This window comes from Ochotona princeps, chromosome 3 (genome assembly GCF_030435755.1).
Source record: "Ochotona princeps isolate mOchPri1 chromosome 3, mOchPri1.hap1, whole genome shotgun sequence".
NCBI lineage: Eukaryota > Metazoa > Chordata > Mammalia > Lagomorpha > Ochotonidae > Ochotona > Ochotona princeps.
Genome location: NC_080834.1, coordinates 110,562,086 through 110,583,650, shown reverse-complemented (window position 1 = coordinate 110,583,650; position 21,565 = coordinate 110,562,086). Strand labels below are relative to the sequence as shown.

At 37.2% G+C, this 21,565-nt stretch overlaps 1 protein-coding gene across 3 annotated transcripts in view; it reads left to right on the top strand.

The window, feature by feature from the left end:
• NAALADL2 (N-acetylated alpha-linked acidic dipeptidase like 2) overlaps positions 1 to 21,565 on the top strand; it is a 1,067,904-nt gene that overhangs the window by 991,126 nt on the left and 55,213 nt on the right. For all 3 annotated transcript variants that reach the window (XM_058661080.1, XM_058661082.1, XM_004591287.4), the window contains one exon: positions 20,914 to 21,007. In XM_058661080.1, the coding sequence (XP_058517063.1) occupies positions 20,914 to 21,007 (94 nt within the window). The remainder of the gene's footprint in view (positions 1 to 20,913; positions 21,008 to 21,565) is intronic.

The window sequence follows — 21,565 nt, the reverse complement described above, 5'->3', positions numbered from 1 at the left end:
AAACAAAAAAAAGCTTAGTTACCTTTCTTACAATTCATTAAACATTGCAGAAAATATTGGTTATGTTACAAGAGAGTGGAGCTGTTGCCAGAGTTGGGTTTCCTCTGTCCTCTGCCATTAGTTGCAAACATTAAAAGGCGCTGAGAGATGTGATCTTTAATGTTCCTCCTTGTTTTATGAGTTCCAGTTGGAACTACCTCAAGACCATACTTATAACAGCACTTCTGACCAAATCCTTTTTCTTAGAGCCATTTAATTTATCTTTATGGCACACAACAGACCTAAGATAAATATTTTCATAAGGTTTTAGCAATACAAGAGAAATAAGAACCGGGCAGCTAGGTAAAGTTTATTCTTGCTCTTGCTTTTCACTACCCTCTTAAACTCCTGGACCTTGTCCCATCTTTTTTTCTGCATGGAAGTCTCAAGTGCTTCCTCAGTACTTCCACAGACTCTCAGTGCAGAATCTTTCCAGAAAAACTACACACTCTGTATCGATCTGTGCTTTTATGTTAAATCATTTGGTTTCCGTAAAGAGAACAGACACGTAATCCACAATACAGATTAAGCAGTATAATGATATTTCACATCCTACCCCCTTCCTGGGTATTTTCCTACCCACTCTCCTCCTTCCTTACTTTTAATGCTTTTTAAAGATCTATTTATTTTTCTTGAAAGTCAGAATCGCAGAGAGAGAAGAGACAGGAAGATGCATGGATGGATGGATGGATAGATAGATAGAGTTGTGTTTCACTCTCACCGGTTCACTCCCTGAATCACTGATAAAGCTAGAACAGGGCCCATCCAAAGCTGGAGACTGCAGCTTCTTTCAGGTTTTCCATGTGGACACAGGGGCCCAAGGACTTGGACTATCCTCCAGTGCTTTCCCAGAGCCTTAGCAGAGAGCTGGATTCAGCCGGGATGTTAGCGCCATAGCAAAGAATTAGCCTCCATATATATGTATATATACATATATTATACAATATATAATAATTTAATAAATAATATAAATACTATTAAATAATGTTTAATATAGATTTTATATATATATTGTTTACAATAGTATAGATTCATCCCCTTCACAAACAGGCTTAACAGGCTGTTAGGTAAATAAACAGCAAAAAAAGGGGAAAAAAAAAGGATAGTTTCCTCAAGAGCATGGACAAAGGCTGTAAACAAAATGAAATCCACAAATGTCAGTCCTGCTCATTCAGATTACATCTTGGTACTCTGTAACAGTTATCATATGTTAGGAAAAAATATGAAATTTGCCCTTTCCTTTTGCAGCTGGCTTATTCCATTCAGCAAAATGATTTCCAGTTGTATCCATCTTATTGAAAAGGCAGGACTTCATTCTTTTTATGACTATTATTTCGTAACGTATGTCACCATACTTTTTATCCAGTCATTCATTGATAAATACCAACATTGATTCTATATCATGGCTACTATGAATTGAGATGCAGTAAAAACGGGTATCCATGTGGAAAGCTCTTAGACTGATTCCAATTTGTTTGGGTATATTCCCAAGAGTGAAATGATCTGTCCTTGTATTACCTCAAAAAATTTTTTAAATTGGTTATTCTGTTAACTTCAGAAACTTCTGAGCATGCCAGAGAAAGATAAATGCCATGTGTTTTCCCCTAAATGTGGGAGCCAAAACCAAACACACAAGACAATAAAAATGGTGTTGCCATGTGTATCTTGTTGCAAATACCGTATTTTGTAAATAATAATAAAAAATAAGTGCACGTTTCCTTTTGTCTTTTTTAGACGGGATTTTTATGTGAAAACTAACCTAGACGTTGTGATATCAAAGCAGAATGAGCCTTAGAGTCTGTCCTTGAACCTTGTTTTACCGGTGAAAAATGGGACACTGATATGCAGAAATAACTTAGGAGAGCATAAAAAACAGGAGTCGCCTTATCCCACAGGATTCATGCAAGACTGTGACATGGGTGAGGAAGCCTTTGCTCTCGGATGTGAGAGAGGAAGCAGAGCTTTGCAGTGAGGGACGCTGCAGATGGAGGAAACAGAGACATTTGCTGACTGTGTACTGGGAAGGCTGCAAATTGGGTGTGGGGGAGGGGCGTTAGAAAGAAAGGTTGGGAAAGTGAGAGTAAATCCAACCATGAAACATCAAATTTCTAGCACTGTAAGTTTATCTTTATCCTCATTTTGGAGGGAAAAAAAATGAAATTCACTTCATATAAATGGCAGCAAGTAAGCAGGCAGAGTAGGCCACATTTGTACTCTCTTTTGTTACAGTATTTGCCTTTAGAGATTCCTTAATCAAAACATTAAAAACCTAATTAAGATAAAAGATATCACCCTCCAAACAGACTGAAGGTATCTTTTTAATATTATCATCTATCATTTTACCCATTTGCATCTCACTCTTGCAAATCATTTTAAAAACACATTCTGACGCAGAATTAATTGGAAGCAAAGGTACTGGCCTCAGAATGCAGTGTCCCGCATGCTTTGCTGTTTGTAGACCGCACTCGGTGAGTTCATTACACAGACCTAAGAGGCCTGAAATCCTGCTAAAGAATGACAACGCTGTTCCTTATGGATCTGGCATGGCGCTCATTGCTAGAATTAACAAGGTGCAGTAGGATGCTGAGAAAATATTAAGCACTCACCAGATACTACCAAAAGATTGAGTAACTCACGGAGAAGTCTATAGTAAATATGTATTGAGGCTTCCTCACACAGATGCTCAAGAATTCTCTCTGTAGACAGGCTTGACTTCAGCAGGGTGTTAAAACTGTGTGTTTAGCATAGTTAAAATGGCACCTGGACTATTCGTGTCCCATGTTGCAGCGCTTGCCTTTGAGTCCTAGCTGGTTCAGACTTGCGCACTGCCGCTGAGGTGACTAGCTTTGCTGCCCACCAAGTGGGATCCCTGGTCACGCTCCTGGATCCCAAGCATCTGGAAACTGAACCCATTAGTACCTGGGGGGCTTCTCTGTATGTCTGCCTGACTTTCTCTTTGGTCTGTTCATCTCTCTGCTAATCAGATAGATCAATAGCATTTGAAAACGTTGATGACCAGGTTTAATGCAGATGAAGAAGGTTGCTTGATTTTCTAACCGTGCTATACACATTGCATCAATAAAATTCAACTTATTATGCATACTTGTGCCTATCTGGAAGCAAAGTTTTGACAGCGTTTCTTCTGAGATGAGCAGGTTTACTCCTGAAGAACCGTTTGCCTGAATATGTCTTGATGATTTTCATTATCTGAGGCAATTCAGTGATCTAAAGATCAGAAGCAAAAAAGTAAGACAAATCACAAATTGGTGTTTGATATTAGCCAACTAGTTTATATTACATTTTGAATATTATGCAAAGGCACCTCAAAAATTGAGTTAAAATATAATGTTATTTGAGTACAGAATGTTTCTGGAAACCTATGGGATTCTTATATTCTACGTAGTTCCATGAATAATTTTTGTTTACTTTTTAAGCACATACACCTTTGTGCAGTTAAGGGTGTGTCTTATGATCAACCTCACCTTTTTCATGTTCCACAATTACATTGCATTTTCTGGAAGTTTAGAAACCAAACACTATCTGAATGCATTTCATTACATTTACATGATTACGTTTAAACCAAATTATTTCCATACCTTCACATTTAACAACTTCCTCACTGAATGACAAAGAAACAAAAGTGAAACAGTTTTAGCCTGTGTTAACAGTTAATTAGAACTGTTTTTGATCTTTACCATATCCAGCCCCTAACTACTAGATGAAATCACCTGGGATCATAAATAAAAGTAAGAGTAAGTTTATACTTCTCTAAAACTGTTCACTCTCCTTGCAGCTTTCACTTATTTTTGTCCTCAAAGGGAAAAAAAATAACCTGTATATCTCTATGTTTATAGATATCCATAGATGCAAATGAGTAATGCGAATTCCTGTGAATATATATGTACAGAAATGGACAATTTGAAAGAATGGTGAGGGTACAGGAGAATACGTTGACATTGTAAGATATTTTCACAAAATGTATAAGCTCATCAATGTTTATATGTTCTATAAAGACATATAGAAATTCACATGTGTATATGTATTTATGCAAATACATACATACACTATTCGTGAGATATATGCATATATATTCTTTTGTATTATCACCATTCTTTTGAGTAACCTATCTATTGTACATTTTGTGTGGTTATAATCTTCAGTGACAAAGATTTAATTCTGTGTATTCAGGAATGAGGAAGTATTTTTGTTATTTTGTCCTTGGTGTTATAATTAATTCTATATATTTTCACACAATTCTGGACAGATGTTGAATTTTAATGTTTATGGGTAACAAAAATACAAGCATTATTCAGGAGATCACTGGTGTAAATGTTAATAAATCATTTTCAAACCTGTCTTTTCTCAGTGCAATAAAGAAAAATATTTTGTATGAATAAAAATGATAGAAAGTGCAGAATCACTCCAAAATAATCAATAATAAAGAAAGATATCTGGGATTAATTAATAGTGCTCAAAAACACATACGGTTTTCTTGGAATAATAAGCATCCACAGATGAGATTTGATTAGAAGATGTAATCTCTTTTAAAGGTTCAATTAAATCAATTTAATTTCAGTGATGCTGAATGATTAGATAAATTTTATCAGAATCATACTTTGAGTCATAATTCAAAGAATCTGTTTTTTTTTAAAAAAATAGCTTAGTAGATAATGACTACAGGGCTTCAAATTAATGGAAGAAATCTAAATGTGATTAAATCATATGTCTTAATCAGAATCTGATTTAAAGTTACTGGCGGATTTAAAGAAATTTCATTTATTCACAAAAGACAATCATCATTGCCATTCAACCTTATAATTAGTGGTAAATGAGCCTCAGAATTAAAGTTCTTCTGATACGCAGGAAAAAACTCATCCAAATCACCTATGACATATTTTTGTTGTTGCTGTTATCAAAAGCACACAATTTTCAATGTTTAAAACGTTTTTGTTAGCATTTATTTCTAAATTTATTTCAACTGCAATTTCAATATGTGTTTCTACACAGGTAAGATATGGTATCTACTGGAACCTCAGCGCCCTTCATTATAGAAAAACATATTTACAAAAGGTTTCGTTCTTGAAAAATACACATCCTATAAATACTTGTTCAGCAGAAGCAAACAATGTGATCTGTTTGTCATAACGATAAGGGGTCTAGCATTATGTTCTGACTTGCTTTGAAACTATTGAGAAATAAATACTTTTGTAAGAATAAACATGAAAATAGATTATGGCTAAATATTTACAGAATAGCATCAAGTCATTGCACCAACATGTGAGAGCCAATTAAAATATTTGAATCAAACCATTTTCTCCTGTTAATTTACAGTTCAATAAGCTAACACTGGTGCTAGCAATCTGTATGGTAAAATTAAAGGACATGCACACTCTTTCATGTAATCTATATAAATATAGTGCACAAATATAAACTGCTGATCCTGTCTCTTGATTATTGAAGTGAAGTCAGGATTTAAAAGCAAGAAATTGGAAACAGACCAAAATGCAAATTTTCACATGAGGTGACAATGAAACGTGCTCCTTTTCTGCTTCTATTCAGCTGCCTGGGGTGACAACTGAGGGTTTTACCGTGTGGGAGCCCGGAGACTCCAATCAAATCAAAAAGCTTAACCCATCTATGGATCCAACAGGAGGCAGGCCAATGGTAGTGATTTCTAGAATACAATTGTGTACATATGAACATTAGTGACTACTAAACTCTTACGTAAGAACTGACATTTACCCCTAATGTTAGATGACACATGATAGGCAAATTAAACAACTATGTGTCTTTATGGGAATTTCTATTCACAATTATGAGGAAAAAAAAAAAAAACAGAAAAGCCGTGATGTCAAACAATGAGAAACTCATAAAGTAGGTTAATTACAGGTATTTCACAAGTGTCCAAGTCCATTTCCAGCTGCAATAACCTAATAACACACACTGGATAATTATAAACAAGAAGTTAATTTGGCTCATGTTCTGGATTAATTTAAGAAGTACAGAAGCACATTGTCAATATCTGGTGACGCACTTTGTTTTATATGTAACCTTGAAGAAGGGTGAGCCAGCACACAGGAGACAGAAACAATCGGGCCCAAATCATTCCTTCCACAAATAACCTGCTCTAACCAACCCCTCTTGAAACCAACACATGGATTCATTAATAAGGGCTATGTGCTCATGGTTTAATCACATCTTAAAGATCTCTTACCTCAAAACCATTAACATGGTAACTAGATTTTTGCTAAAGATTTGTTTATTTTTATTACGACGTCAGCTATACAGAGAGGAGGAGAGACAGAGAGGAAGATCTCTGTCCAATGATTCACTCCCCAAGTGACCTCAATGGCCGGTGCTCATGCCAATCCGAAGCCAGGAGCCAGGAACTTCCTCCAGGTCTCCCATGTGGGTATAGGGTCCCAAGGCTTTGGGTCGTCCTCTACTGCTTTCCCAGGCCACAAGCAGGGAGCTGGATGGGAAGTGGAGCTGCTGGGATTAGAACCAGTGCTCATAAGGGATCCTGGGCGTTCAAGGGGAGGACTTTAGCCGCTAGGCCACGGCGCTAGGCCCAGTAACTAGATTTTAACGTGCATTTCTCAGGGGACAAACACTCAAGCCTAACACACAGGAGAATGCTTTTTGAAGGCCTGACTTCTATCTGTCTGTCTGTCTGTCTATCTATCTATCTATATCTGATCTATTTTTCTTTATTATATTATATGAAAAATACTGATCTATTAGTTGGCAAAAATAACATTTTGTGTATTATCTCATTTAATGGTTCTTAAATTTGATTACTCGGGTCTAAGGTGGTAGCTTAGCTGCTTAAGTCCTTGCCTTGCACATGCCCAAAGGCCCTATGTAGATCCACCAGTTCTAATCCTAGTGGCCCCGTTTCCCATTTAGCTCCCTGCTTGTGCCCTCGGAAAGCAGTCGAGGACAGCTCAAAGCTTTAGGACCCTCCAAACGCATGGGAGACCCGGGGGAGACTCCAGGCTCCCGGCTTCGTATTGGCACAGCTCCAACCATGGCGGCTGCCTGGGGAGTGAATCAGTAGATAGAAGATCCTCCTCTATGTTTCTCCTCCTCTCTGGATAGCTGACTTTTCAAAAAAAAATTTGTTGTTGTTGTTGTTGTTGTTTTTTGTTTTTATTATGTGATACAGTTCCATAGTCTCTGGGATTTACCCTTGCCCCACTTTCCTGGGGTCTTCCTCCCACCACTGATTTCCCCTCTATTATTTTAATGCATAATCCTTCATGAGCCATCATAAGTCCATTATTCTGCCATTTAAGTATAACTTGACACTGTAAGTGTGAACAATGATAAAGAGTCCAGCATCCTATTGTCAAGATATATTTAGCAGTTTCATTGGGAGTCCATCTTTAGTTTGGTAGTAGGGCTGCATATTGCAGCGCGTCTTCAAAAAATAGATAAGAAAAATGAACAGGTAGTGAGAAATGATAAAATGCACAGCTCCAAATAAAAGGAAGTGAAACTAAACAATTATTGATGATTGCAATACTGATCTATTAGTTGGCAAAAATAACATTTTGTGTATTATCTCATTTAATGGTTCTTAAATTTGATTACTCGGGTCTAAGGTGGTAGCTTAGCTGCTTAAGTCCTTGCCTTGCACATGCCCAAAGGCCCTATGTAGATCCACCAGTTCTAATCCTAGTGGCCCCGTTTCCCATTTAGCTCCCTGCTTGTGCCCTCGGAAAGCAGTCGAGGACAGCTCAAAGCTTTAGGACCCTCCAAATGCGTGGGAGACCCGGGGGAGACTCCAGGCTCCCGGCTTCGTATTGGCACAGCTCCAACCATGGCGGCTGCTTGGGGAGTGAATCAGTAGATAGAAGATCTTCCTCTATGTTTCTCCTCCTCTCTGGATAGCTGACTTTTCAAAAAAAAATGTTTTTAAATAATAAATATTAAAAAAGAGAAATTTGATCACTCATATATTCTAAGTGTCCATAAAAATGTTGGAACTTGGAAAGGTCATGCCTTTTGTCAAAAGCTGCCAAGCTTTATCATAGCTGATAATGAACACTACTGAATCTTGCCACAGATTGAAATAACAGAAACTGGCTGTTACTGACCACATATCCATGTTCTCCTTGACTTTCGACAGACCTTTTGCAATAACTTTGGGAAATTTAACAAGTTCCAACTTGCAGAAATAACTACATTCGTTCACTTTAAAATTATGTTGCATTTCTTTTTTATTATTAATATGGAATTTTAAAACCAAAATTGTGCGGTGATAATGGAAGTCACTATACATTTCTCATTTCTCTAGTATTATGTCACATCTTAAGACATCGTAACTGGATTAAATTTTGTCCTCAATCAGTTCACAAAAGACTCTGAGTTAACATACAGACTTTAGTGACACATACAAATTGTTACCCAAACCAAAAGTATAGATTATGCATAGAGACACTAATGAATAGAATTAGTACCGTAAATTAAAGGGCTTGGGGAATATTATTTGCCACAGCAAGACACAGTAAGAAGGCACAATGAAGAAGGATCGCTAAGCAGATACTAAATCTGTCATGACCATGATTTTGGACTTGTCAACCTTAATAAGTATGAGAAAATCTTGTCTGTTGTTCACAGGCTACCCAGATCTATGATATTTTTGTTATAAGTAGTAAGGTCTCATCTGATAGTAACAGTGGAAAATATCATTGAAAATATGGTTTTAAGCATTGAAATTTGTGAGGGAATTTTTGTTGGAGTATAGGTAAGTCCAAACCGCTGACCTATTAAAGTCGCAAAAAATCTGCTATGAACATAAATGTCATCATGATGGGTGTGATTTAACACGAAAGCAATCCAGACACAAATCAATAAATTATTTAGCTTCTCTTGCAGTCTGAAATTGAAAGTCAAACCTATTTTATTTTCATATATAATCTCTGCATTAGAAGATTTTCCTGTAAGTCGGTAGTGAAGGATTAGGATTCGTAGATAAATAGTTGCAGCATTGCAGTGAATTGCTGAAGAAGCCATTGAAGATTACAACCATTTCGAGTGAGCTGACTCTGCCAGTTTTTACTAACTCATGGAGCTCTTATTTTTAATCATAATTTTAAACGTAACTCATTTTTAAGTGTACATTTTTTGTTTAAACATTTATCTATTTGTTTAGAAGGCAGAACAATGGGGGCAGGTGGGTACAGGAGACAGAAAAAGAGAAAAAGATCTCTAATTCAATAGCCACTGATTTACCGTCCAAATGGCCACAGCGAACAGGGCTGGACGGTTACCAAAGCCAGGAGTCACAAACTCTCACATGGATGGCAAGGGCCCAGGTGCCTGGGATGTCCTCTGTCACTTTCCTAGGCACAGAAGCCGTGAGCTGCATTGGAAGGGGGGCAGTTGGACTTCCAATGGGCTCTGTGAAGTGAAATGGCCGTTTCCTAAGTGGCAGCTTATCCTGCACATCAGCCCGGGACACGTGTTCTGTTACTTAGAACAAAATAGTCATGATGATCTGTGATGTGACTGACAATTTTTTTAATACAGAAATAACTAATTCCACGAATTCTTCAAAATGTGATCTGATGTCCTAAAATACAAACAATATGATAGTATATCTGTGGATTTGACTGCTAGAATGTATTCACATAATAGTGTAATTTATGACGTATGGATATTTGAGGACAATAGTTTAAAATTTTAGAATGTAAATTATGTAAGAAATTATTTAATAATTGATAAAGGAGTTCCAAAGCAACTTAAACACTATTCAAATCAGATTTTTAAGACCTACTGTCTTTTTCTAAATTACCTATACACATTAAAAAGTATATATATATATATATGTAATAGATCATATGTTCACAAACATTCTTGACATTATCAATCATAATAGGATATTCAATTCATTCAAACATTTATTTCATATCATGTAATTTATAGAAAAAGGCTTATAATGCTTTGACTCATGATTTTTCGCAATGACAATGGTGGGAAAGCTTAGCCATATAAACATTTCTTTGTTTATGTTCAATATAGTATCCAAAAACTCACAGGAAGTGTTTAACACTTTATTATAAAACGGTCCTTAAATGTTTCAGTTTTACTTTACTTTGCACTAATGTGCTCTGAGCATCTTTAAAGTACATTAGATCAAGTTACGATATTTGAAAGCTTATGTATATTTAATGCACTACTGACTCACAGTATGTTAAAAGCTTTATCTGGAAGTAAACATATCATAAGAAGCAAATTTACTTTCACGCCTTCTTTTTTTTTTTTTAAACTGCAAAGGCATATGGGGAAATCAGGAGTAATCCTAACAACCTCTTTTTTTTTTTTAAGATTTATTCATTTTATTACAGCCAGATATACACAGAGGAGGAGAGACAGAGAGGAAGATCTTCCGTCCAATGATTCACTCCCCAAGTGAGCCGCAACGGGCCGATGCGCGCCAATCCGATGCCGGGAACCTGGAACCTCCTCCGGGTCTCCCACGCGGGTGCAGTGTCCCAAAGCTTTGGGCCGTCCTCGACTGCTTTCCCAGGCCACAAGCAGGGAGCTGGATGGGAAGTGGAGCTGCTGGGATAAGAACCGGCGCCCACATGGGATCCCGGGGCTTCCAACGCGAGGACCCCAGCCGCTAGGCCACGCCGCCGGGTCCTGACGCCTTCTTTTAGTAAAATCAGAACGGCTTTCAGAAGTGTTCTGCCATGGGGTCACAAGGACTGATAGGACAGCGTTCAAAATCCAGATTCACTGCTTCACTACAGAGTTCCTCTCTTTTACTCACTATTTTTTTTTAAGATTTATTTATTTCTTTTTCATTGGAAAGTCAGATGCACAGAGAGTAAGATAGACAGAGAGGAAGATCTTCTGACCGTTGATTCACTCCCCACCTGGCCACAGTGTCAAGAGCTGCGCCATTCCGAAGGCAGGAGCCTGGAGTCTCCTCTGGGTCTCCCATGTGGGTAGAGGGTCTCAAGGTTTTGGGCCATCCTCAAATGCTTTCCCAGACCACAAGCAGAGAGCTGGATGGGAAGCAGGGCTGCTGGTTTTAGAACCGGTGCCCATATGGGATCTTGGCATGTGCAAGGTGAGGACTTTAACTGATAGTCTATGGCACCGGTCCCTCTTCTGTTCATTATTACATAGACTCCCTGTAAATGTTGTTTAAAGTACTTAAAATCGTGTCTTCACAATCTCATATTGTTTTCTTTAGTGAAGTACATATATATTGAAAGTGCAACTTTCACAAACTTTTATTGGCTAATTTGTTCAGTAATTGATCATTGTGTACCTTTTGTCAAAATGAGCTATGGCAGGTGCAGAGTATATAGGCATAAGACAGTGGCTTTATTCTTTAAGACTAATCTAACATAGGCTGATTTGTAACATGTTCATAAACTGTTGAAGCTGATTTCTGATCAAACTTCATTCTATTGATTGTTGGCAAATATGGATTTGCATGAAATGAGACAACTCACAGATTTGGTATTATTCTGTCTTTTGGCTTTGTGGATGTGTATGTGGCTGTTTTATGAGACAGTCTAGGGAAAGAAAAAAGAATGCTGAAGAGACTTGATGTTAAATAAACCAACAAAAACAACAAATAAATAACATAGCTGCAGAATCCCAAACAAGAAGGGTCTAGGAATGCAAAGCTCAAGTTGCATGCAAGCTTAGATTTGGGTTTAGGATTCAGAGTTCAGGCCCTGGAAGTGTTGATCACCAATTAATTAATTACTGAGCCGGGCTTCGGAGTTCAGACCTCGATAATGTTGAGGGTTATTTATATATTTAAACTGATCCAGGTCCCCCATGTTGGCAGCTGGGTTCCAAATACTTGGGTCATCTTCCAATGCTTTTTCCTGGCCTATGATTAGCATGGAGCTGGAACAGGAGTGGAAAGGCCAGAGCCAATATGAAATAGTAGCATCCCAGTCAGTGGCTGCATTCACTACATCACAGAGTTTGTCTCTGATTTTATTGTTATTGCTGTTGTTTGAGAACAAGGCTGGCAGGGGGTGGGTGGAGATTGGAGAGGGAGGAGACTCAGAGGAGAGAGAGACAGAACCCTGTTTTTTCTGCCTTAGATCCCATGAGTATAACAAAGCTTTATGAACTGTGTGACATTGTAGCGGAGGCTTGTGTTTCATGATTCTGATAGTTGGGATGTCCCAGGAACAAGGAAAGGCACTGGCAGATCCAACATCTCTGAGGGCTGTTTCTGACCCATGCCTAGTGTCCTTACCTTACAGAAGGGGCTTGCACTCAGCGGACTTCATAAGGATATCACTCCCAGGGATGCTGTTTTCAACTTCAACACTTGATTCCTAATGTCATTGTAGGATTTCGATACATGAGTCTTGGAAGAACAAAAAATTGTCATATAATCATAGGAATTTATCAAGCATGTATGACAAGCTAAAAATGACAACTCTGAAAAATTGATGGTGTAAGAACTGGTAGAAACATTATCAAATTTAAGAAATATTTGAAGATATATGAAATAAGTGATAAAAATGATAAGAAAAACAATGCAAAGTAAAAAATAATTATATACTAACTTTTGAATTAGGCAATACAACTTGTGAAATTAAAAAACATAAGTGAATAAATTAAGAAGCCATGCATCTAACGTGAGAACTAATTATTGAAATGATGTTGCAATTTTCTTGAGATTGTAAAAATACAAACCTTAGGGTGGGAAGAAGCAGGATTCCATAAGCTTAAGATCGCTTGTCATAGATCACAAAAGTCAGCTGCCCGAGAAACAAGGTATTTGTTGGGCTGTGTCGTTTTGTTAAGGTTCGCTTGACATTCCGGACGCTAGTCACAATGGAAGACTCTATAGATAGCTACAAGCTTTTCAGTATCCTTAGTACCTTTCCATAATGAATCAAATGCTAAAATGTCAAGAATATATTGTAACTGGGTTTGAGACAGTAACCTTAAAAATTAAACAGAGGCCAGTGGAAGATCATGGGCCAAATATTCACTTTCTAAAGGGAAAGTCACCGTGTTTTCTTCAAGATACATTTAGGTATTAGGATGTTTGCTATTGGTGACAGGAACATCAAAATATGAATTTCTAATTCTCAGTTAAAGTGAAGATATGAAAATATTACTGTCTTCACCTTTCTGAATGAGGTTTTACTTTGTCCTAAATTTTTCTTTTACATTAATTTATCAAAGCAGTGCTGCTTAAAAAAGGTATAAAAAAATATAGTTGTCTTTCCCAGATTAATCTGCATTTTTGGCTTTGAAAGAATTGTTTTCTCTTACATGTGTGAGTGAAAATTAAAAGAAAAAGAAATGTTTGTGCATATCAGTTTTTATGCAAATAAATTGTCTTGTCACAACGTTGTTTTAAATTTGTGTCGACCAAATTGATAGAAGTTATATACTGCTGTAGTTTTAATGATTAGTATGACTATTTAAAATTTTATTTGTGTTAAATACATTTTCATATTACTGTTATTTTGAGGCTTTACTGTTTCTGCTAAACTAGGTGTTTTGTAACTATTTGTTTATTGAACTCTAATTAAAGGAGTTAATAAGGCTTTCTCTATAAAGTAAATTGAACATATGCTATCTCCAAAAATAGTTAATAAAACATGAATTCAGAGAGAAAAGAATCACCCTCCCTTCCAAATGGACTTACTCCGTGATTTGAATCAGAATTTGTATTTGTCTCTTCCTTTTGGAAAGTCACCCCAGGTTTCTTTACTTTATATAAACTTTTTATGGGATATAGCAGCACTGAATATATCATAATGTAATGTAAATTTAAAGTGTTAACTCAAAAACCATAATAAAGACTGCAAGAAAGAGAGAAGGATATGGAAATAGGAAGGGAAGATCATGGTGTTCTTAGAATCCTCTCTGTAACTGGTATTGAAGCTGTTAAAAGCTAACTAAAAATAAAATACAGAAAAAAAGTGTTCTTCAACAATTACTGTCCATAGTAGCCATTGTGTTGCTACTTATTTGATCCTTTGAATGCACCACTTCATATCTTTTTTCTATACTAATGTCTTAGTTTGCAATCAATGTGCCCTTTTACGATAAGACTTATCCATATATTTTTTAATATTTATTTATTTATTTTTCATTGGAAAGTCAGATACACAGAGAGGAAGAGAGACAGAAAGGAAGATCTTCTGACTGTTGATTCACTCCCAAGTGGCTGCAATGGCCGGAGCTGAGCCAATCTGAAGCCAAGAGACTCCTCCGGGTCTCCCACGCATGCCTAGGGTCCCAAGGCTTTGGGCCGTCCTCAACTGCTTTTCTAGGCCACAAACAGGGAGCTGGATGGGAAGTGGAGCTGCCGGGTTAGAACTGGGACTCCTATGGAATCTTTGCTGGTGCAACGCAAAGATTTCAGCTACTAGGCTTCCACACCAGGCCCAACCTGTCCATTTTTTGTGTAATCCAGGATTATTTAATTGTAGGTATTTAATAGTAATTTCAGGAAGATAAATATCTCACAGATAAAACCGGTTGATAAAATTGCCTTGATGCTATCACACGGGTTATTTAACAAGCCGCAATAAGATTAAAAATCCTTGAATAACTGGCCTATGTTCTGTGGAACCTAGGACGTTGGCAAAGCAGTAGCTATAGCAGGCCTGTCCGTATCTGAACAACATGTGAGGAAGAAGGAAAAAAAATGCCAGAGTTTGCAGTGTGCTTTGCTTGTGCAGGTCCTCATTTACAGATATAGATTGTGGATTTCATTGAAAAACAGCATCTACTTTGGAAAATGTTGTTGTAAGAAACTTGTCATGGAAACTAATCACACATCAAAGGATCTAAAGCCCTTATATTTCTTTCACCATTTTCAAAATGTCAAGTTTCATGCTGTAGAATACCGTTCATAACTTTTATTTCATTTATAGCAAGAATGGAAGCTGCACTAGCAATGTGATTGCAAACACTGGGGATCACATATACTTAAGATCTCTCTAGGTGGAAACAGCAAATCGCAAGCAAGAAATGTGTTCCACCATTTCCGTGTCACCCTTTTTGTCTGTATTGAATTTACAATCCAGAACCAGGAGGTCATTGTTTTTCATTATCAATATTTTTTTAAAGATTTATTCATTTTATTACAGCCAGATATACACAGAGGAGGAGAGACAGAGAGGAAGATCTTCCGTCCGATGTTTCACTCCCCAAGTGAGCCGCAACGGGCCGATGCGCACCGATCTGAAGCCGGGAACCTGGAACCTCTTCCGGGTCCCCCATGCGGGTGCAGGGTCCCAAAGCTTTGGGCCGTCCTCGACTGCTTTCCCAGGCCACAAGCAGGGAGCTGGATGGGAAGTGGAGCTGCCGGGATAAGAACCGGCACCCATATGGGATCCTGGGGCTTTCAAGGCGAGGACTTCAGCTGCTAGGCCATGGTGCCGGGCCCTTTTACCAATATTTTTTGATAAAATGGAATAATATTTGAGGATATTATTTTTAGAAAAAATATTCTCATGAGCTATCTGTATTTAATAGAAAATTTATTTCTTGCTGATTTTTCAACTGGGACACATTGAAGAAAACAGACCACTATTTATGCACAAAGACATGAATAGTCTTAAAGAATAAATATGTGAGCAATATTATCCTGGCTAAGCAATAAAATACTATTTATTTTTTCTGTTTTGTTATTGCATAGCAATAGAAAATATTGTTAATTTCTTCAGTTTTGCTACTGCATAGCAATATAAAAAAATCAATTAAACCACCTTGTACAAACTGATATGGAGACATGCATTGTACCAAATCTTGGATTCTTTCCAGTGTGATAATAGAGACTAGCACAGGGTGTTCACAGAAGGAATTTTCACAAGGAAGCCTGTCCTAGCACCCTTAGATGACTTAGTGTTCCCATACACTTTTTCATGCTACTCTACAAAATCTATTTTGAGAGTCAGTCTTTGCTTCCTCTCATGATGTAAGTTTAAAATACTGTGCACAACACTTTTTCTCTAGCCTAGAGCTCACAGAAGTGCTTTACTTAACACCAGGATTATGTTTAAAAAGTATTAGTATGGAAAAATGAGAGGTCCCTGATAATCGTTTGTTAGGTGGTCATGCTTGCTTTTGAAATTATTTTTCTGAAACTTTTTAAAGAAATCTAACATTGGCAACTATCAGAATTTATAGCTCCAACAGGACCACTTGTTTAAGCCTTCATTTTAAACAGCTCTTAAAGCCGTAATCAGCCCTTGATTATTTCTTAAAATCATATATTCCAGTTTGATAAATGTGGGCTCAGAAGCCACTGATATTCCTTATGTGCTAATAGTAGAGTAGGAAATAGAAAATAAAGAAATGCTCTAATTAGTATAATAATTAAGAGTTCTGACTCTGCAGATGAATGCTTAGGCACAGATCTCAAGATTACCTTTCACTAATGAAGCAGCCCTGAAATACCTGATTAACTGAGCAATGCCTCTTGCTTTCTCATCTGCAAATAGAATCAGGCTACTCTAAGTATTAAATGGATTAATTCATCTTTGAGTAATATTTTGCACATGGCAAGAGCACAATGACCTACTATTAACATGGCATTTAAGTTAGTTATTTTTCAAATACAATGAAATATTTATTTAACATTTTTATTTGAGAATCAAAGATAAAGGGGCAGGGAAAAGAGAGAGCTCCAACTGATTGCTATCCATGTGCCTGCAACAACCAGGGTTGAATCAACGTAAAAGCAAGCATCAGAAGCTCAGTCAACCGCACATCAGATGGCAGGGAGCCAACTACCTGATCTATTGTCTTTCATCTCAAAGGGAGAAAGCTAGAATTGGGAGCAAAGCCAGAACTGAGATCCAATCCAGTATCCCAAAAGTTGGTTAACTGTTAGCTTAAATATGGCCCCAGAGATACTGAATTTTTACTTTCTCAACCAGCACATACAAATTACGACTAAACATAGTCCAATTTACAAGAGGGCTTGAAAGTTTCAAGTTACCAAGTAATAGGAATACACTGTGCCCTGTCCCTAGGTGCCGGCAATGGCCGCGTCGCCGTGTACCCCGAGCCGAGCGGAGGGACTAGGGTTAAAAATAAAAAAAAGAAAAGAAAATCTCTCACACACACACACACACACACACACACTGGGTCATTCGTGTAAGAATGCCATTTATTGGAAATCCAGGCTGTCTTAATAAACCCTGACTAGTTCCTCTTGGGGAGTTTTTCCCAGTTCTTTGGCCATTGTATGTCTCGCATGTATCAGGAAGCTTGTGGTTAGGCCAACATGAACCCATCAGTCATGTGGGGGGACGTCGTGCCCTGTTGATCGGCCCACAGTTTCTCAAGGTTTCTCAAGCGCAACTCGTATGAGAAAAAGCAAGATTAGTGCAGCAGGTACATCTGGTGAGGTTAACCCTTGGGGGCCAGGCCCTGCACCTAGGAACAATAGAACTACCAGAAGATACAACATCAAACATGATTGCATTGCTTTAAAAATTAAAATATCAATAAAATCGACTTAATTGGTTAATGAGTTATAAGTTCATTGGTTAATATATTTTCTCCACCTAAATCAAATTAGTAGATGGCCTCTTACAGCCATCAACAAAGGAATTGGATTTTAAATTGAAAAAAAAAAGCCATGTATGTTTCTGTGGTCTAAAAATACATAAACTACTATGCTTCCTTGAATCATTTTTTAATTACTAAACTTTAGGTTTTCATGAAGTCTTCTCCAGTAATTTAATTTAGCCAGTACACCAGGAAGGCCAGAAGCAATAATGATTTGACACTTTCATGGAATTTTCGTCATTCATTATCTATTGGGTATTGAACAGCTGCACTGTTCCCTGGGTTGGAAAATTCTTAGATGCCAAGTTCATCTTAATACGTTTTAGCCAGCAATATTAATGTCCAGGCATCCACAGTGTTATAGCCAACTTGCTAAAACAGATTCTATTAGCTGACTGCCCCTTTATATCTTTTCTTCTCACCCAACCACACTCACCTTTCAATGAATTACTTGCAATCAAATTTGGCTTCAGAATGTTTTTTTTTTTAAGATTTATTTATTTTATTGGAAAGGTAGATGTACAGAGAAGGAGAGACAGAGAAGAAGATCTATCCGATGATTCACTCCCCAAGTGGCTGCTACAGCCGGTGCTGTGCCGATCTGAAGCCAGGAGCCAGGAATTTCTTTCCAGGTCTCCGATGTGGGTACAGGGTCCCAAGGCTTTGGGCTGTTCTCGACTGCTTTCCTAGGCCACAAACAGAGAGCTGGATGGGAAGCAGGGCCACCGGGATTAGAACTGGCGCCCATATGGGATCCCGGCGTGTTCAAGGCGAGGACCTCAACCACCACGCTATCATGCCAGGCCCCAGGATATGTTTTTGTGGGAAACCTAAACTAGGACTCATGACAAACTCACTGCTGCGCAGTTGAAGTTTATGTTCACTTGCCACATGGCCACAATGGGTAGAAGTGAGCCAATTGAAAGCCATGAGGCAGAAGCTTCTTCCTGGTCTGCCATGTAGGTGCCAAGACCCAAAGCTGTAGGTCATCCTCCACTGCTTTCACAGACCAGAAGCAGGGAGCTGGATGGGAAGTGGAGCAGCCAGGAAATGATTCTTCTCCCGAATAGCATGCCAGTGTTTAGAGGTGATGCTAGTGCGTAGCCAACTGAGCCATTGTGCTGGGCTGTCAGTAGTGTAAAAGCAAGATATTAAGTGTTCCTGCGCCTCTAACGCTTCAAGGTAATAACATGGGATATGCAGGTACAAAACGCTTTGAAAAGAGTGAGGCTTCATGTAAATGCAAGTGAAGGTTGCTCTGCCATGCCCAAACAAAAGTGAGTTTCAGAATGGATACAAAATTATAGGTTCTGACTCAAATCTTCCGGCTGTGTGGCAAGGAGCATGAAAACCTCCCTGTTGCCTCTGAAGCTTTAAATAAAGCCGATTTAGCCTAAGCACTCTGTCCTGGGCTGATGCGTTGGAAGTCCCATCCAAGTTGCCAAGTTCTTTTTGAAAGAAATAGTGAGGCAGTTGGCTTCGATTCCAGCTGTTTAAGCTGCCAAATGACTCTTATAAAAACAAAACAACTTTTCTCTAGAAGCACACAGATTTGCCTTTCTTCTCCCTCCCCATTTTTTTCATTTTATTCTTCTTTAATGAGTGTAAACAAAACATGTCTGTACCGTAGATTCTATTATCCAGCATAAATTGGAAAAAAGAAATCGTAATGCTTCTTAATCTTCTTTAAATTTCATTTTACAAATTATCTGGTTCCAAATATTGGTGTCCCTTACAGGCTTTGGACAAAGTGGAGTGGAATTGAAAGAGGATTCATATCAACTTGCTGCAGACAATTCTCTCTTCCTAAAGTACAGTACAATCAGAAGAGACCATTTTCAGGGACTTCTGTGGTCATTTTGCTGGAATAAAATGGCAAAGACACCTTAAACTTCAGGAAAGAAAAGGTTATTACATTTGAGAGAAAAGTACTTAGAAATAAAGAGGTTTCAGGTTCAGGAGGTTCTTTCTTCTCTATTTTAGTTAGAGAGACATTTTCCCAACTCTAATGAAAACAAGATCAGATTGAATTATATTTTTAGCATGATATGAATTGTGCAAACAATTGGGAGGAAAGTTAGAATAGTAATGGATTTTGCTCTTGTGCAATATATGGATCTCTTTATTGAACATCTAATTCCTCTTGTTCAAGTTGTATCTTATATGTGTTCTGCATTGTCTCAAGTTATTGTGCTAATTTTCCAGTGTGGTTTCATAAGAAAATGATTTCATTCACTAATTAAATTTTGTAATGTAGTAATAACATCAACACAGTTGCATTTTGCTGTGTGCTAGCTTCTGGATAATAAAAGACATGGAGACATTTGTTAAGGCCAGGTAAGTATTATGTATCACTCATGAGATAATGAGAGATAGTAAAGGCAATTGCTGACAGCTCTAATATCTTTTGAGATATATATGGATGCATATATCTTATTCTATTAGGCTGATTCTAGGTCAGCTGTATTGAATATGTTGGTTTTCAAGTACAGTGCTGGAGTAGCATGGCAGGAAGATATGCATGCAGAAAAGCCATAGGTATATTGTGGGGAGGCATTTAAAACCCTCTGTTCCTGCAATAATTGTGTATTGATCTCAAAGATACTGAGGATGCTTCAAAAGCTTTATCTAAATCTGTATTTTAAATACGTGTGTTTGGGACAATACATTTTGAAATCCAAATATAGAAGAAGAAAATTCAAAATTTTCCCACTAAAATAAACTTATGTCTTCATTGCTTTTTCCACAAGTTTTATAAATGACATTAGCTATGATAAATTCTGGAAATGAATAGGAATAAAGCATTGAAAAAACAATAGATAACATTGAAGGAACTCTTCATTTTGATTAAATAATGTGTTAAATATACAAATAATGCACAGAATCTAAAGGAATCTTGATTTAATTGCATTATAATAAAATTAACCGCTTTTTAGTTTGGAATGAAACTTTGCTTTGTTCAATGGAAGCATATTTGTTTTTATTTGTCCTATGCAATGTTCATTTAATCATATGGTGTTGGGAATTTTCATTTAAAGACTTATTTTTGAATCTTTGTGTTAAAACTCTTCTAAATACGAAATTATGTTAGTCTGCAAATGGAACAAAATATTCTATTTTTTGGTGTTAGTCTGAGAATCAACATGATAGTAGGCTTTCTATGGGAAAAAATTCATAATGAGTTTGAAAACAAAGTCAATTTTTATTCAGTTATACATTCACTCTAATCTTTTGTTATTCTAAATCTGGAAGTGTGTGGAATATTAAAAAAACAAATAAGTCAAAACTTTTAGTGTCTGACTTCTTGCAATTTTTTTTTCTTTTTTCTTTCAGCTCTCAGGAGAAGTGATTTTGCAAATTGCCAATGAGCCAGTCCTGCCCTTTAGTGCTCTTGATATAGCTTTAGAAGTTCAGAACAATCTTAAAGGTAATTTTTCTTTGAATTATGATATTTTAGCAAATGAAACATTGTTCAACTAATTTTCAAAAGGAATAGACGGATGAACTCATCTACTGTCTTACCAGCTAAGGCGATGCTGTGCCCTGGACAGTTCATTCCAGAAGTTTCTTGACTGGCGCAGACAGTTCTTCTTTGGATTGATCTGTATTGGTTGTAAATAGTATGCAGTTTGACTGAGATGCTGGTCAGGTTTTAGATTAAAAATGACAAGGAGAAAACCAGGTAATTATTCCCATGATGTCTATTCCAGTGCTTTCATCTTTAAGTGTGTTTCTTTCTGCTCAGTTCTGGCCCTACCTTAATGATTATCTCATTTCCCTTTTATCTAACATACAAATTTTTCAATTAAGCTCCTGATTTGTCTTCATTAACCAAATACAAAAGGAAGCATTATGATTAAAGATTACAATTGTCTCCTGCTTGAGTCATATATCTTCTTATTAGTTCTTTAATGAGTCATTGGTAGAACAACTCCGTATCAATACAAAAGGCAGTATTTTAACTGTAGTGCTTAAGCAGTAATCT